Below are 17,939 nucleotides of genomic sequence, written 5' to 3' on the forward strand. Positions count from 1 at the left end.
CGACCTTCCACGTCTGTGTTCACGAACTCCCACGAGTGTGTCTACAAATTCTCCCGACTATTTCGTTGCCCTCCTTACGAGTAAAATGTTGCAATTTCTTTCATCCCAACCATTTTTTCACTCGTGGATATTTTGTATCAGGCTGGAAAAAACGTCCCGACTTACCTGATGCCGCAAGTACCTACGGCTAGCATTACGAGCTGCTACAATATATCTACGACCTCCTATGGACTCGTTAAATCTTCCCTCCACCACCTCCAGTTTAAATTCCATTTGGAATATTTTGGAGGACCAAGACACCAAGAAACAAACATTCTGCAAGTTTGAATCAAGGGGAAAACTTGGGAGAATTCGTAAATGACCTCATGAAAGTGGGACAGCCCCTTGAAGCTGCTTTATAATCATGCTGTACCTGACGAGGGAGTGCTTAAATCAGCTGGAAGGTTGCCTTAAAATTGTCTATTTGCATTTTTGATGGTGTAAATATCTGGCATTCATTCATTCATTTCTGCTACTTCCGTGCTCGTTCAATTCTTGATCATATTTCTAAACACAAAGTCACAGAATAAAAAGATCATTTTAATAGCAAAATTAATCATTATGTCACTTATAAAACAGGATTTTTACATCATTGTAACATAGCAAGATCAAAATGACATTGGAGGTGTATCGGATAATCACAATGAAAAATATTACTCTACATCTGATAAAATTACATCTCAGTGAGTCAGAGAACAGACAGGATAAATTGATTTCCTCCAGATGCATCCAGTGCAATTCAACAATACAGTGCTACATATTATCTGATATACATCCTTATATACATACACATATCTAATTTAAATTTGATCCTTCTGGTTAAACAATTGATAGAAAGTGCTATTGCTTACAGTTTCTTGCTTCCTTATTTCTACCTCCCTGCAGTGTTAATACTCATAGTTCTCATTCAACACTGTGCTCTATTCCTATACCCCTGATCACTTCTACCCTTGTAAAACTTTGTGCCAAAGGCAGACAGGTTTTTCTACATTTAAAACGACAGCAAAAATCAGAAGAGCGCCGCTGTTCTATTGAGTTGTAATGGAGATGGAAACATATCACGTCAGAAAATACTTCATGTTCTTTTCACTCTGTTACTTCCCCACGAAAGGCTCGTCAAGCACAGTGCATTTTAATTCTATCCTCACCAAATGACAATGCTATCAGCTGACAGAAGGTGTACTTCAGTAGAGTGAATGGGGACCTTTGATGCATTTGCCATTCCTCAAGCTTTAAGGTAGAGGAATTAGCTGTATCTTAAACTCTCCAGAAGCGCAGGAAGGACTGAAACAGTGGCACTGAAAATAGATGACAAAAGAGCGCCCATGATAGCTTCAATCTCTGCTGGGGGGCTACAGGTCCAGAATTGCAAAACTACGTAAAAATTACCAAGAGGTCATTGTGCTTCACTTAGGCCAGCACACAGCCATACATAATTGGAAGGGCCTAGACTAACATATATTAACAGATTGCAGACAAAAACAGTTCAGGTCTCCTCGTAGCTGGGCTGGTGCTGAGGGTGGAGGTCAGGGCTGGGCATGTGGGGGTGCACGGGTGACTTTCTTCGGAAAAAAATCGCATGTGAATATGAAATATAAATAAACTCAAAACAAAAACCGTTCAAGTATAACTTCAACCTGGACTCAGTCAGGTGGAATGGCCGTTAGGATGTGATTTCCAAGCATGGAAAGTGCCTACAGCTTTGCTGTTAACTTTCTTCAGGAGAATGATTTAGATTAAAACAAAATGCCACAGAATAGGATAGCCATTATACTCCTGTGACCCAAGTAACAACTTCGAGGTCTGACACTGTGTTCAGTAATTTCTCGTCAGTAGCTGACATTAGGGACCACAACAAATACAAGAGTTAGACGAGGTAAAAACATCTTTAAAATAATGATAATATTCACTGATCAGTTTAGAAGATACACACTGAAAAGAATTGTATCTGCAGATAGAACCTGCATTACAAAATGTCCAAATGGGAAAGGGAGAAATGGTGGAGGAGAGTACAAAACAGACATGACACATGGATGCACAAAATCAGCTCTGTTAAGCATGCCATGGATACCCGTTCATGCATCACAAGGTGGTGATTGATTTAAATCAGATGCCTGCACACACTAAACGTTCACCAGATAAAGTGCTTATAAAAATCAATAAGTTGTAGTTCTCCAAAGCATTCGACAAGGAGGAATAATAAATGTTAAATTATATAGTTAGATATGTCTAGCTAAAAAATATTCTTCAGAAGGATTTTTTTGGCCATCATGACGAGATCCCTGTATTGGATTTGGCCCAATTTTCACATGGAGAGGGAGCCTTGGAGTCCCTGAGAGTGAACAGCTATTGTACCTTTGGCCAGATATAACTGGCCTCCCCATCCTACTATCCCCCTTCACATATGGCATAATATAAAAATAATGACCCTGTGATCCTTAATAACTAATTCCTTCGCAGTTATAAATCAAATATTAAAAATTCACTTCTGAGTGTACATGGTTTTAACAGTTTTAATGGAAATTAAATCAGCTCCAAAAGTATATAGTAATGCAATCACCACATTCCCTTATCACCTAATGTAAAAATGGTTTATCATTATGTTTTAATATCCAAATGCATACATTGATTGCGTTTGCATTTTTTTGAGTTTGAACTTGGTGCAGTGTTGCGGATCTTTACTTTATGCTAAAAACTTTCTTGTTTGGACTTGGGTTTCTCAATTAGTTTGCCCTCCCCAGAGAAAAATCAAACAGCTCATCTATACTAATCATGACAAGTTTCGTCAGTGACACTCCCTATGAGAGACAAGAAATGAAAATCTACTTGACAGACATGATGTGCTGTTTCTGCTGAACATGGGATTCCCTGCCAGACTTAAGGAAACCCTGTTGCGCATGGTTACAGCAAAACTGAATCCTCAGGTAGTGTTTCACAAAGACGTGATCACCATATAAAACCACGTAACAATCCTGCTCCAATCGATGCAGTTTCTAATAAGAGAATGAATCAATACACCAGTTACAATCATGGTCTTGAATTCAAAACAAGTTCATTGGAAAATACTTGGCTGGAGTTCACTGACTTCCTCTCCTGGTTATTCAGGATTAAGTCCAGCTAATATATTATGGTTGTATTTAAAGTAGTTTGAAAGTAAATAAGCTTCCAAATCTGGTTACAAATATTTAGCAAAAGGATATAAAATTTACTTATACCAAGAGAGATTTAATTAACTTTCCACTACAAATATTAGATCAAATCAGATTTAAAGATGAGGTCCTTTAAAATAACTAGGTATGGAACAGATATTGAATGCGTATCCGTCTCGGAGTGACGGACTGCCATCACAGAGAGAGACTTCCCTTTGTTCCTCAGTGCAACTCAGAGACAGAACCACACCTCTGCATTTCTTAAGATTGACCAATTCAAGAGAGATTCTTTACAGAACCTCGGCTAGATTAGGATATGCCTCACTGCTTATAGCAATGACAATATTACAGAAAAAAAACTTTGATTATGCATTGCCTTAAACATTTAATCCCATAAAGAACTTGATATCCAATTTATCATTCAGTATTGTGAGTACACTCACATGGAAGATAATTTTTCCCCTCTTTAAGCCAACATTTTTCACTGTTTTGTCTGTTATAGGCTCAGTACGCAGTGCCTTCTCTGACAGGACATACTTTATAGTCACTGTTTGAGAAGTCTGGTTTTGGTTAACATCCTGTAAACTGATTGTATCTTAATTTCAGCACTGCAGTACAGGCTAAATATCATTTCTCTCTGGAACTTGAAAACAGCAGAATTAAACATTCATGCAAAGGTGGGTTTGCTGAATGAACCAGCTACCTTTCCACTTCACTTTATACAACAATACTACATAAATGGTTCTTAATTAAGCTGTGGCATGAGCTTGAAGAAAGCAATAACCCTACATAATATTTTATTTTTAATTTCAGATTTTTTTTATGATACTTATCAAAGTATCAAATTTTATGAATCATTTCTGGAAACAAGTTTGTGCCGGATTTTAACAATATTTACAAGTGCTTCTTTATGAATATGTCAGGAGTAGTTAAGCCTCAAATATTGAAAACAATGACTGCTTCAAACACCAATTGGCATTACCTTGAATAGGTCACATTTGTCATGAAACGAGAGCATGAACTCAAATGAGGAAACATCAGTGAAGAAAGCTCAAAAGGACTCACAATTTGCAATGAATTATGCAGAGATTATCAAAGATTTGAAGGCATTCCTGAAGTTCAGGAACAATTGGCAAAGATTTCCTGCAGTAGCTGAGCACTGCCCAGCTATTGTACCAGAATAGATACGTATTTGAAAAAATAGTAATTCAGCAATAAAAGGAACTTCTAAATATATCTTACCAAATGAATATACAATCTTTCTAAAAAATAAAGTCCATTTACAATTTACAAAATTAAATTAAAAAAAGGTGGAGTTAAATTTAAAACGGAGGCTCCAGGGTCATTTCCATTAAAGTATGTGGCCATTGCTTGCTTGGGCAGCTCGGATGGCAGACGTATTCTCATAGATGAGGGCAGGTGCGTTTTCGTAGATTGCCTCTTCGGATTGCTGTTTGCTTGATTTTATATACTCCATGGCGCACTGGTTTAGGAAAACATACTGAGACTGGTGAGAGAAAAGGGAAGTTAGTGACACGAGGCTACGAGGACAGCTCAGAATTGCAACTTCCAGCTTAATGCTTGAATTACTCGACAAACAAACCCATCACTAATTTAGTGCTGCATTACTCCCACTTTCTTTCTTCAGTATGACAGTGATTACTAATTCTGCCTCAATGCTGTAAGTAAAGGACTAAGAGTAGAGGTTTTAGATGTAGCAGTTAACATGAGCAAACTTATGAAATATCCCTTTCAAATTAAATCATTATACAAGGATGGGGGGGGGGGGGGGGGGGAGCATGTCCTCATTCATTTCAAAGGATTTGGAGAATGCCAACACGGGTCATGGGAGGAAGGATACAAGGGACCAATGGCAGGAGTAGGCCATTCGGCCCTTCGAGCCTACACCGCCATTCAATATGATCATGGCTGATCATCCAACTCAGTATCCTGTACCAGCCTTCTCTCCATACCCCCTGATCCCTTTAGCCACAAGGCCCACATCCAACTCCCTCTTAAATTTAGCCAATGAACTGGCCTCAACTACTTTCTGTGGCAGAGAATTCCACAAATTCCATAGTTCGCCCAGTGAGGCTATATGGGAGGTGCTGAGAAATAAGAAAGGGGTGATTACTAAAGGCCTCAAAGTGGTCAACAGGAATTAGAAGTGCAAATATGCCAGGAGATTGCAGACAGCTGCAGGACTAATAAAGTGTCATATTAGGAGATTTTAACTTTCCCAATATTGACTGCGAATGTCATAGTACAAAAAGGGTTAGATGGGGCAGAATTTGTCAAATGTGTTCAGGAAATTTTCCTCAGGCAATATGTAGAGGGCCTTACATGGGAAAAGGAAATCTAGTCTTAGGAAATTGGGAGGAACAGGCAGATTAAGTGTTCATAGAAGTGCCTTTTGGACAGTGACCACTGTTCTATTAGTTTTGATAACTGGAGGACAGCAAATGTGGGCCCCTTGTTAAGAAGGGAAGAGGAAAATGTCTGATAATTACAGTCTTGCAAGTTTAACATCAATAGTAAAGTCATGGACACGTACAGTGTGGAAACAGACTCTTTAAACCACCTTGCCCATGCTGACCTAGTCCCATTTGCCTGGTTCTTGGTCCTCCAAAATATTCCAAATGGAATTTAAACTGGAGGTGGATTTGGCCCATATTGTTCTTAACACTTCCTATCCACATATCTGTCCAAATATCTTTTGAAAGATGCATTCACGTCGACTTCTATAACTTCCTCTGGCAGATTCTAAATACGAACCACCCTCCGTGTGGAAAAAATTGCCTGAGGTTCTCCTTAAATCTCTCGCCTCCTACGTCAATTAGTTTTGGAATCTTCTATTGAGAAAAGACTGAACGTTCAATTTATTGCTGTCCCTCATGATCTTGTACACCTCGATAAAAGTCATCCCACAGACTCCTGCTCTCCAAAGAAAAAATTCCCAGACTATCCAATCTTTCCCCGTAACTCAAGCCCGCAACCTCAGATAACTTCCTGGTGAATCTCGTTTGCACCCATTAAAACTTAATGACATCCTGGATTAATGATCACTTGGAAAGGCAGAAGCTATTCAGAAATTGCCAGCTTGGCTTTGTTGAGGGCAGATCTAGTCTGACTAATCTGTTGAGTTTGAGTTTGATTTTGTTGAGTAGATAACATGTATTGACGAGGGCATTGCAGTACATGTGGACTTCAGTAAGGTCGTTGACAAGGTCCCACAAAGGAGACTGCTCCAAAATGTTAGACATCACGCTGTACATGTTCATGACTTTACTATTGATGTTAGACTTGCAAGTTGACAAGGTTGATGGTACAAGGTTGGTTTTGTGATTGGATGACGTGACTAATGGTATTCTCCAGGGTCCATTGCTGGGACCCTTGCTGTTTATAATGTATGTGTATAATTTGATGTGGATGTAGAGCACATGATCAGTAAGTTCACATAAGACACTAAGCTTGATTTGAGTTGTTAACAATATGGATGGTCGTCATAGGCTACAGGGTGATCTGAATATGTTGGTGAAATAAGCTGAGAAATGGCAGATGGAGTTTACAACAGATAAATGTAAGGTGAGTCTATTGCGGCGAGGATTTACACCACGAATGGCAAAGTTCCAGAGAGAATTGTAGGACAGAAGGACGATAAAGTGGTTAAAGCGGCATATGGGAACCAGTCCTTCATTAATTGGGCATAGAATGCAACAATTCCTTGATTTGCTAAAGGGATGCATTCCTGGAAAATATTTCAAACAAAATTGCAGAAATCAAAAAGAATGGGCAAATTATATCGTGGGTCCTCTGGTACTGCAATTCTCTGAACACATGCTCTTCTTTATAGCAGAAAATTTGATTCATAAATCAAAGATTCACTAGTTTACATTAAAAATTCATAACTAAAACATCTGTAAATTGAAGAACCACAGTACTTTGAGAGCCGCAAAGGTTGTTTTTTGCCAAAGTTTGGAATCTCATTCACTTCCAGCATATGGAAAACTGCCAGTGAATAAAGGCCTTATAGTTCTTTTGATGTTATCCATGTAAGTTACCAAATGGTAATTAATCTTTTTTGCGGATCGACATCTATTTGCTGCAGCAAAGTGCCTTACCTCAGTTTGCACCATCAGTGGCCGGTTCATTCTGAGCTGGTAAACTGTACCCCAGATATCGACCTTTCTGTTGTTGTCTATCTGCTGAATCATATTGTCGATGGAAATGAATGTTCCTGTTCGACCAACTCCGGCACTTTGTAAAAAAAAAAGATTGTTGGTCATGTTGCAAGCATGAAGGACATTTAAGCACCCTTGTGAAACTTCACCCCCCACTCTCAATATTTGTTGCTAGAAATGTTAAATGTCAGCCTTTAATCATTGGAGCATGTTGAAATACTGTCATTCTTATAGAGTGAAGAGCAACATATATAAGGGTGAATGTGATTTGAACAACCTTTATTACCTCAAACTTGGGCACACAACATATGCATGACAATTATTTAACATTGATTCATAATTTCACACAGCAGGTTCAAAAATACAATATTTGCACCATTCCACTGTTTGATATTTGTTGTTTGCATTATTGTTGTATCTATATTGTTTATTTGATGGGCCTCATGCGAACAAGAAATTCCATTGCACCCTAGTTTATGAAGCGATAATAAACAAATCCAAACCTGAACTCAGCTGATGTGGGAAATGGATAATCAAAAATCACCCTGATGCATCTTTATATGCTTTTCAACTGCTAAGGTGTTATTATTTGTAATTTATTAATGGTAACAACATATTAAGGTGTCAAGGGGAATGCTAGATTTTAAATTGATCTATCAACTTTATCTGGGGGTACTTAATACTGAATTTGGGAAATGGAATGTTCCAGCAGCAGTAGCTGGTATCTTGACACACATCATAAATAGAAAGAAAAAAAACTGAACATGGAACCACATTAAATAATTTAGCAGAAAACCAATGGTAACAGTACCATCTAAGTAAATTATTTCTTCTCCAGTGCCTTAGTTTGCCTCCCTCCATCGCCAGCTCAGACTTCCTGTGCCTCCATGCACCTCATCCCTTCTGACCCTGTTACATGCGTCTTTATTTCCCTTACATTACAACGAAAATCTGCGGAATATGTGGCAAACCCATTCATCAGATGATGATAGGATTTTATCTCAGTTTTACTGAATGTTCCAGCAAACTATTCGTCCATTTTAGCTGGAACATAGCAGAGGAAAATAAAGATTGGGGAGACAATAACCCCTCCCACCCTCACATCACCACTGGTGCTGAACAGATTACCAAAAGGTAGAACAAATGAAAGGTGCTGCTGCAAAACCTTATCAACGGGGGCAGAATTACAGATACTCTCTAGGTGCCTCAAAAGCGTTCAGAAGCTTCACTGGTATTGAAAACTTGAAATCTTGGAGGCCTTGATAGCTCTTCGGCAGCATTGCCTGGTAACTATCTGGAGATGACATGGGTGTGCTTCAAAGCAAGAATTTTAAATTATGTTGCTTCATTTTAACCATCCATTGTTACACGGGCATTGGTATGACCAGCTCCCAGCTCACCCTGAGAGCTACTTAAATACTGCACTTTGGATAGATAAATAAGATATCAGGCAGTCCTCAAAAATTAGTGAAATAGAATCACCTGCAGTGCACGACAGTAGGCCCACTCACTGGGTGCTGATTGATGTAATCCCGCACTAAGTTCCTGAACTTGATGAGGATCCCGGTAGTGCTCGGAACGCCATGGTCAGGCCAGCCTGTAAAGTGGAATTGCTTGACATGGTTTTTCTCTCCAGATTTATCCTGAAGCAAGGGAAGAAACAAATATATTGTCAGAGAGGCTGAATAGGTGAAGCCAAGCAATTAATAGTCAAGTGACCTTGGACGTTTTGGACATTTTACAGCACGATGCTTTGAAATTGTATCTCAGATGCCAATGGTAAAGCCATGATAAATGTATATTTGTAACCACTGTCTATTGTAAGGTTTTATCGTTCATCTTTTGCTATTATATTCACTGCTCTAGTGTTCCCAGCTCATCGGTAACTTTCTTTAATTCTGTGAATGATTTGGGAGGTCAAGTACAACAAAAGTGAGGCAACATAACCATCCTACCAACAACTAGAGAGGAGACCCGAGCTAAGACCTCATTGGAGATCCTCTGACTTCTGTGATCGGACTTTCCCTTGCACTAATCGTTGACATGTTATTCCCTTTATCATGCATCTGTACACTGTGGATGGCTCGTTTATAATTATGTATTGTCTTTCTGCTCTGACAATAAACTAAACTGACATGTGACAATAATCGAAACCAAAATGTGCTGTACATTTACTGTACATTTAGTCCATGAGACATACTACCCACATCACATTTATTTGCAAACAGTGTAAAAATCTCAGGACACATCTATACAGCTCTTTGGTTCACAAGACAGCAATTTCACCAAAGGCAACAGAGCACAACATTAATTACCATTCACCCCACACAGATCACCTATGTTCATTGTTCCACATACCTATGAGCATTGAATAAGGAGAACCAAAATGGTGAGAACTGACCTAACAGCCGAGACAGAAAAGATCAAGGCTGTTGGTAGAATGACTATTCTTGCCTAGTTATACTCTTCATAACCATTCCTGCTCAGGGGAAAAAAGGTACACGAGTATCAACAGCTAAAATAAGCAATTTTCTCATTAGCGGGGCCAGCATTGATCATTCCAAAAGAATGACCTTAGGCTGACAAAGAACAGGATTTCTGATTAGAAGATGAATATAGCACCCAGTCCGGATTTGTGGCATATTAGACTAATATATTCAGCAAACGTTGGCCTTGTTGAAGCACTGTTGTTGTATATAATACATTTTAAAATGACATCAGGATTTTCCCAACAATGTTCAGACAACTTTTGGAGTCATCTAGATTGTCCAAGCCACTGGAAATAGCGATGGAGTTGAAAGTACAATTTCCCAAAAGAATGCTCTGGGCAAGAAAACATTTTTGCTTTTGCTGCAGCAAGTGTTATTGGAGCTTCAGTAACTTTGGTTACTGGTAAGTTCTGGCCAATAACAGCAGTTTTAACATTCTCAGCTTTGTTGTGCATCTATTTTACACTTCATGGCTGGCTGTCAGAATCTGAACAATGGCATATGTCTCAACTATCCCCTGCGAACTATATTCTGCCATGTGCGGATGTGGCGTCGAAGGACGAGAAGCCGAAACAAAGAAATGGAAGCCAAATAACCAAATGGAAACTAAGCCGAAACGCCAAATAACCGAAAGTGTACGTAGCCGAAACGTCAACTAACAGAAAGGGTGGGATGCCGAAATGCGAACTAACCAAAAGGGCGGGACACCTAAACGCAAACTCACCAAAAGGCTGCATCGCCTAAACGCAAACTCACCGAATGGCTGCTCTGCCGAAACGCCACCTAAACGAAAGGCTGCGTGGCCTACAAGCCAACTAACTGAATGGCCGATCAACAGAAAAATCAAATAACGGACATGACGCTCCGGGGGGGAGGGGGGGGGGACTTGTCAGCGATTGGCCCAACCACCCGCATCCACCACATCACTGGTTGGTGAAGACGGGAGGGTGGGGGTCATTTTCACACACAAGCCATAGCAAACTGTGCACTCTGAACCCGAGCACCCAGTTGTAAGCGGCCAAAGGAGGGCATCTCTCGGGTTACCCCCACCCTCCCACGGCCGCCCTCCGCCTCGTCTCCCCCGTGAGGCCGCACTGTGACGGGCTATGGGTCGGGTGGAGCAGAGGTGTGGGACAGGCTGGTCCCTCCGCCCACCCAGAGTCACTGACCGCGATGCACCGCCATCGGACCCCAACACCCACTCCAGGGTGATTTCCCCCCCCCCTCGACCCCCGGACCCTGACACCCACACTGGGTGATTCATCCCCACCTCGGCCGCCGGGACAAATGGCTCGGGGCATAGTAAATCCCTTTTAAAACAAGGAGGGGGGCACAAATTCCCTGGCAGGCCGATGACCAGTGTGCATGGCAACGAACAATTTGATCTCCTCCCACCCCCAACCCCCCTTTACAACAAGAAGCACGTTTCATTCATTACCGTCTGGTTGCCTGCGTAACGCACACAAGCTCCCATGCACAAAACACCAGATAATTTGTAAACTGTTTTGACCGAAGATGGACACAAAAAGCTGGAGTAACTCAGTGGAACATGCAGCATCCCTGGAGGGAAGGAATGGGTGACGTTTCGGGTCGAGACCCTTCTTCAGACCTGAAGACTGATTCTGAAGGGTCTCGACACGAAAAGCCTTTCCCACAGGACGGGGTTATAACTCGGCATTAAAAATCAAAAAAGAGTTACATTGATTTAAAAACAAAAATGTTATATGTATAAATAGTTCTTACATTCGGGAACCTGGTTAATTAAGTGGTGGGATTATTTCCCTGTCCTAACTATGTCTTTGCTTTAGCCGGTGGTCACATTCATTCCATCCCTCCCTCGCAAAGATGTGAGATTTCATTAAGAGCACACTTGGATGACTAGATGCAAGCAGCATGTAAAGTGTCTCTTCCATGTGTGCAATACATGAAGCTGACGAAATGGGGTCCTCGGGTCGATGCCCGCCCGCCTGCGGTCTCCCTCGAGTCAACGTCCGCCCGCTTCCCTCTCCCTGTCTCTGCCCTCTGTCTTCTGCCTCTTTCTCTGTCTGCCCTCTCTCTCTCCCCTCCCTCTCCCTTTCTAGCCGTGCCTGAACAGTTGGGGGCTATGCATGAGTGGAAAGGGCAGGGGATGGGGTAAAAGGAGCGAAAGAATAATATTAGTATAATATCAAAGGGGGACATTAGTTAGTGTGTGTGTGTGTGTGTGTGTGTGTGCACGTATGTTTGTGTGCGAGTATGTGCATGTGTGTATGCATGTGTGTATGCATGCGTATATGTTCGCACGTGTTTATGTGTGTGTGCCCCCCCCCCCCCCCCACAACCGCGCATTGAGAGGACGGGACTCAACGGGTCCCACTTGGTCTAGTATATAATAAAACTCTGAACTTGTACATGTGTATATGTGTGTGTATATGTGGTTGGCTTTACATCTTCGCAAAAACACTAAGCGGTACTACGATTACATTTTTACATATTCCGATTTACATTTTTACCCTAGAGACAGAGATCACCTTCACTGAACATTTTTCTTTATTTCTTGACCTATTCTTGACTCATTATTGATTAAAAGACTAAAAAATCAAAAGACTATGAAATTAAAACAAACAGCTTCAACTGATGACATCACAATGGCTCGGCTAGCAGTGATCAGGAGGACCACGCCTCCAGTGGGGACCACGGGTAGAGAACGGGTACGTTGGGGGAGCAGACCCAATGGGTCTGTACTTGGTCTAGTACTTATTAAAACTCAGATCTTGTATGTGTGTATATATGTGTGTGTATATGTGGTTGTCTTTATATCTTCAAAAAACACCACGCAGTAACAATTACATTTTACATATTCCGATTGACATTTTCCCCTCGAGGCCAAGATCACCTTCACTGAACATTTTATGCTTTATTACTGATAAGAAGTTTAAAAACATCAAAAGACTTTGAATTTAAAACGACCAGCTTTTACTGATGACGTCACAATGGCTCAGCTAGCAGTGATCAGCTTCACTGAAGACCTCATGCTATATCTGACTTTATTTGCGATTAAGGTTTTAAAAATGCCAACTTTCACAAGACTTTTACATATTCCGATTCACATTTCCCCCTCTAGCAGTGACGACACAGGAACACTATGAACATTTCGCCTCACAGGAGGGGGAGGGCGAATTGCTATTGCAACATGCAGGGCAAGTGCAATTGGAATTTTTTTTAAAGCCCACTGCTCAGAGAGTGCTGGAAACTTATGTTTGGGAACGGCTTGTGTTGGAGGACCACGCCTCCCGTGGGGGCTACAGGTAGGGAACGGGTGCGTTGGGGGAGCAGACCCAATGTGTCTGCACTTGGTCCAGTAGCATATAAAACAAAGTTTTTCACCCCACCTCAGTACACACGACAATTATAAACCTGAACCAAATTCCTTGATATTTTTTAAAGTTTATGATGCCATAGATGACTTGCCTTTACCAGTGAGAAGTCCCTGATGGTCCAATCTTGATAAATGACTTCTGATGTCAGAGTAACAATCTTGTCTTCAAAAATGAGTGGACGTTCAGTTGGCCAGTACTGCTCACATTTTGCCTAGAAGGTGACAGAGAGAATATTACAATCAAAATTGACTGAAGGAGTCACAACTTCAAGTATTGATTTATTTCATAGAGAAGCAGAATGTCAATTCAAAGACACCAGTATCATGTTATACATTTTACAGTTAAATAGATGGCAGACCAGGTAACAGCTTCAGATGAGAAACATGCCCAGAAGCAGGGATGTTGAGCTGTTTTTAACGTACAAAAATGTAAACGCATAATAAAAATGAAGTCATTTGACTCACAAATTCATTCTTAAATATTATCACATCCTCATATTGTTGCAATGGATATATCGTCAGGGTCCACTGATGGGAATAACCAAGTCCTAGTCACTCTATTAAAGGCAACACAGGATATCCAAACACTTTGGAAGTCAAAGGGTAAAAATATAAAAGTCTCAGTAATTAAACAGATTGTTCAGGAAATCCTTAATGCTCCTTAATCTTTCACCCCAGAGCCCATTGAAACTTCTCATCAGGATATCCTTCCTGACCACTGCAGAATAATAAACTGCACTTATCAAGATGAACAGAGGAGTTCCTTCTCCAAGGTGGCGGTACTCTTCTAAACGAGGAGACTGACAATTCATTCTCCGCTAATTAAACTTAACATACAGAGACTCCTTTGAGGCAGCAATAGTTTTTTTAAAGATATGTAGCAAGGAAACAAGCCCTTCGACCCACCAAGCCCACACTGACCATTGGTGACCTGCACACTTGTTCTATGTTATCCCATTTTTGCATCCTACACCCTAGGAACAATTCACAGAAGCCAATTAACCTACAAATCTTCTGTAATCTTCCCATATTTCACAGATCTATTGGCTCTCACTGACACGATCAAGATTGGCTCACAAAGGGCCTTTTTCCTTGCCCGACATGCAATGCATTAATACAAGAATGGTCTTCTTTGTGTCTGGGAAGCTTGTGTTTGTTTCACATGAGCAGCTGAAATCTCCTTCATGAGTTCCCACATTATCTTTAAGTTAGAATGGGATGAAGGACAATCAGTACGCCAGAGTGCGGCAGCAACTGGTAGGGAAGAGGTTCTTACGGAAGGCTATATTGTTGATGCAATTCTTGCCAACGTACCAATCTGATAATCAGATTCAAGGGAATGGGCGAGTTATTCCTGTTTGTTAACAGTAAAAATGACTCTCATTGTTTAATTACAAGACCTGGGGTGAAAATTCCTCCTCTGTTGCATGTGTTAAACAGATGATGTAGTGACGTTCACACTGCCTTTGAAATTTGTTTCCACTAAAATTGATATTATTTGAAGTTCTGAATTACTAACACTAATGTAAATGTAAAACTACATGGCCATAATAGCAAGAGGCTCCTGTTCAAATGCAGCATTCAAGATGGGTATCATCTTATTCAGGTTCATTCTACCGCTAGTTGAGAGTGTAGACCCTGTTGTACAATATTAACATCCAGCTCAGTCAGAGAATCATACAGCATGGAAACAAAGCCTTCAGCCCAACTTGGCCATGTCGACTACACTAATCCCACCTGCTCATACTGAATAAAGGGTCTGTCTCACTTAGGCAACTTTTTAGGCGAGTGCACGAGACTCTGCAGTCGCCTCATGATCGCCACATGGTCACCATATGTTCGCTGGTGGTCTCTGGCAAGTCTCCTTCATGGTAGCGAGGATTTCCCGCATTCTGGGAACTAGCCGTGACCTCTGTATGGTCGCCGCAAATTTTTCAACACATTAAAAAAATTTCTGCGACCAAAAATTGGTCCCCATGGAGAAAATCGATAATCCTGATGTTGTAGGTGCAGTTGTAGTGGGGTCGCCATGTAGTTATGTGTAGTCGAGGTAGTCGTAGGTAGTTTTAGTTAAGAGCCAGTCCCACTTAGGCGATTTTTCAGCGGACTGCCGGCGACTGTCATGTTCTCGGCCCCCGCCTTTGCGATGTGTGTGTGTGTGTGTGTTTCACTCTGACTTGACAGTCTGCTGAAAAATTGCCAAGTGGGACAGGCCCTTAATTTGGGACAGGCTAGAATTTGTTTTACATCTGAAAGAAATTGGGAAGTATTTCAAATATCCGTAAAAATGAAAATGATTCACATACCCTTCCATGCTCTACACACTTGGTAAGCATGACAACAGCTGGTACACGATGATCCCAAATCATTCTCCAGAAATCGCTCACTGTATTCATCAATGGGCCTTGTGCAGCAATGAACTCTTTCTTCGAGTGGTATCCCTAAGAGGAAATAGTTCATCAGATTAAATTATTATAATTATAAACAATCTGTAATAAAACATGAAAGGTACTATTCAGAAACTCATAAAAAAAATTCAGGAGGGAACAGAAAGTTCAACTTCCTGATGTTGGCTGGCCAATGGTATCAACCACCATGAATGACTTTCTGTAGCTGTGTCCAGACCCACATAATCGCCGCATAGAAGCCCGGGTTGGGGCCCGGCCAGTGCCTCGTGGGCTGGAGTCCGGGTCCACGGCTGGGGCCCGGGTCGCAACCACGGAGGCGTGAAATGGAGCGTGGTAGGGGTGAGACCTTGGCGGTAGGAGCGGTGAAGCCTCGCGTCGATGGGGTCTCGGTGGTTGTGAAGCGTTGCGGCGGTGGCGGTGGCGGTGGCGATGGTGGTCGATGGTCGATGAGAGCGTGGTGGACTGCTGTGGGGGGCCGAGGGGATGAACAATGGAGGATCCGGCGTGGGGGGACCGCGGGTGAGGGAGGGGGGGGGGGGGAGAGCAATGGACAATGGGGGGGGGGGAAACAAAGGACAATGGGGACCTGGCGTGGGGGGACTGTTGGGGAGAGGGGGGGAAACAAAAGGGGGAGCGGCGTGCTTTGTAACTTTGTTAGCGCCGTCGTTGGCTGCTATTCGTATACATTGTGTACGCAGGTGACCATAAAATATTCCTATTCCTTCCTATAGTTTAGCAGGTCATATCTCTGCATCTAAACTTCAACCTTTCCTAAATGATGTTCCAATGCTTTGTTATACTTTATGAATTGGTTAACCTGCACTTTGTTCCCCTTGCACCTCTATTCCATTTGGATTCTGTTCTGAAGAAGTAAGTGACTTCCATACATTCATCACAAAAAGCACCAAACAGAAATATATATTGAAATTCATTTCGGATTAAATAATTATATCTTGTCTATGAAGACCTTAGGTCACTGCCCTGCTGAATATATTCCAATTTGGTGTCCTTGGAAAATAATGATAATATCTTGAGTTCAAATCAAATATAAACAGTCCCGTGAATCTTTTTCTCCAAATGTGAATTATTACCTTCACCGTAGGTTTTTTTCTGAATTTCTAACCAGTTTGCTCATCATTATGTTACTTTTACAGATCTTACATCCTCTGATCTCAAATCATCCGTGAATTATGAACTTATCACAATCCATGTACATCCAATTCTATATAGAATGAATTAATGTAACTCACAGGCATGAAATTAGCATTGATGTAATCACTGGATGGATCTGAAGTGACAGAGAGTTTAACTCGACTGTTATCATCTAGAAACAAATAGAAAGATAAACATATTAGGTGTGATAAAACATCAAAGGATAGACAGCACAGATATATAGCTCCTCAGATTTATCAATGGTATTGGCATTTGCTCAGACACTATAGCATGATCAAGCCATCTCAGATATTATTTCGCAATGCATATGGCTGTAGGAATTGCCACCTGCAGTTTTCATTTTGTTTGTCAAGAATCTGTTCTTCTCTCCTTAAAATATTCAGACTATTCAACGACTTTTCTTCCACTACTTTCATAGTTTCAAAGACTTAGGATCCTCAGAGAAATGTTTTAACCTATTTTTTAAGCAGTGTTTTCTTGTTCTAGCCAAAAGAGGAAACATCCTCTCACCAGCCACTCTTCAGGATATTATACAATTCAATTCAGCCCCTCTCCATGCTTCTACACTTGCTTACAAGCCAAGCTTGCCCAACCTTTCCTCATAAGATAACATAGCTATTCCAAGCATTAGTTTGGTAAGTCTCTGAACTGTGGATAATGCAATTAACATCCATCCATAAACATCAAGGACAATACTGCAGTGCAGGTGTAATCGCACAAAAACCTTAGATAACAGAAGTTATTGGTAATTATGTTTCTTGTACCCCATCAGGTTGGTCTGAGCAGTGACAAAGCTTCCCTCTATACGAAGAAAGCCCAACCTCCAATACAAAGTTTGTAATTCACTGAAAGTTATTTTTTTTAACTTAGAGAATGCAAAACACACAATTGAATACGTTAAACTAAACCAAAATAGTTAAAAAGAAACTTAGCTTCCATTTAGCCTTGTATTCATAGCCCAACAATTCTCAATGATATCCCTTTGATCTAGCATCAGAGCGTGTCTCTCTCTCTCTCTCTATCTCAATCTTCTATGTCTTTCATAGAAAAATAGATGCAGGAGTAGGCCGCGCCATCACCGCCATTCAATATGATCATGGCTAATCATCTAAAATCAGTACCCTGTTCCTGCTTTTACCCCA

The 17,939-nt window shown here is 41.1% G+C and overlaps 1 protein-coding gene across 1 annotated transcript in view; it reads right to left on the bottom strand.

Annotated features, from left to right (window-relative positions):
• Nucleotides 1-560: 560 nt before the first annotated feature.
• LOC129706006 (titin-like) overlaps nucleotides 561-17,939 on the bottom strand; it is a 174,445-nt gene continuing 157,066 nt past the window's right edge. Inside the window, 6 exon segments of the mRNA XM_055649976.1 lie at nucleotides 561-4,695; nucleotides 7,310-7,445; nucleotides 8,852-9,012; nucleotides 13,309-13,428; nucleotides 15,523-15,657; nucleotides 16,875-16,948. Coding sequence (XP_055505951.1) covers nucleotides 4,540-4,695; nucleotides 7,310-7,445; nucleotides 8,852-9,012; nucleotides 13,309-13,428; nucleotides 15,523-15,657; nucleotides 16,875-16,948 — 782 coding nt within the window. The 3' untranslated portion in view covers nucleotides 561-4,539.

Source organism: Leucoraja erinacea, chromosome 18 (genome assembly GCF_028641065.1).
Source record: "Leucoraja erinacea ecotype New England chromosome 18, Leri_hhj_1, whole genome shotgun sequence".
Classification (NCBI taxonomy): domain Eukaryota; kingdom Metazoa; phylum Chordata; class Chondrichthyes; order Rajiformes; family Rajidae; genus Leucoraja; species Leucoraja erinaceus.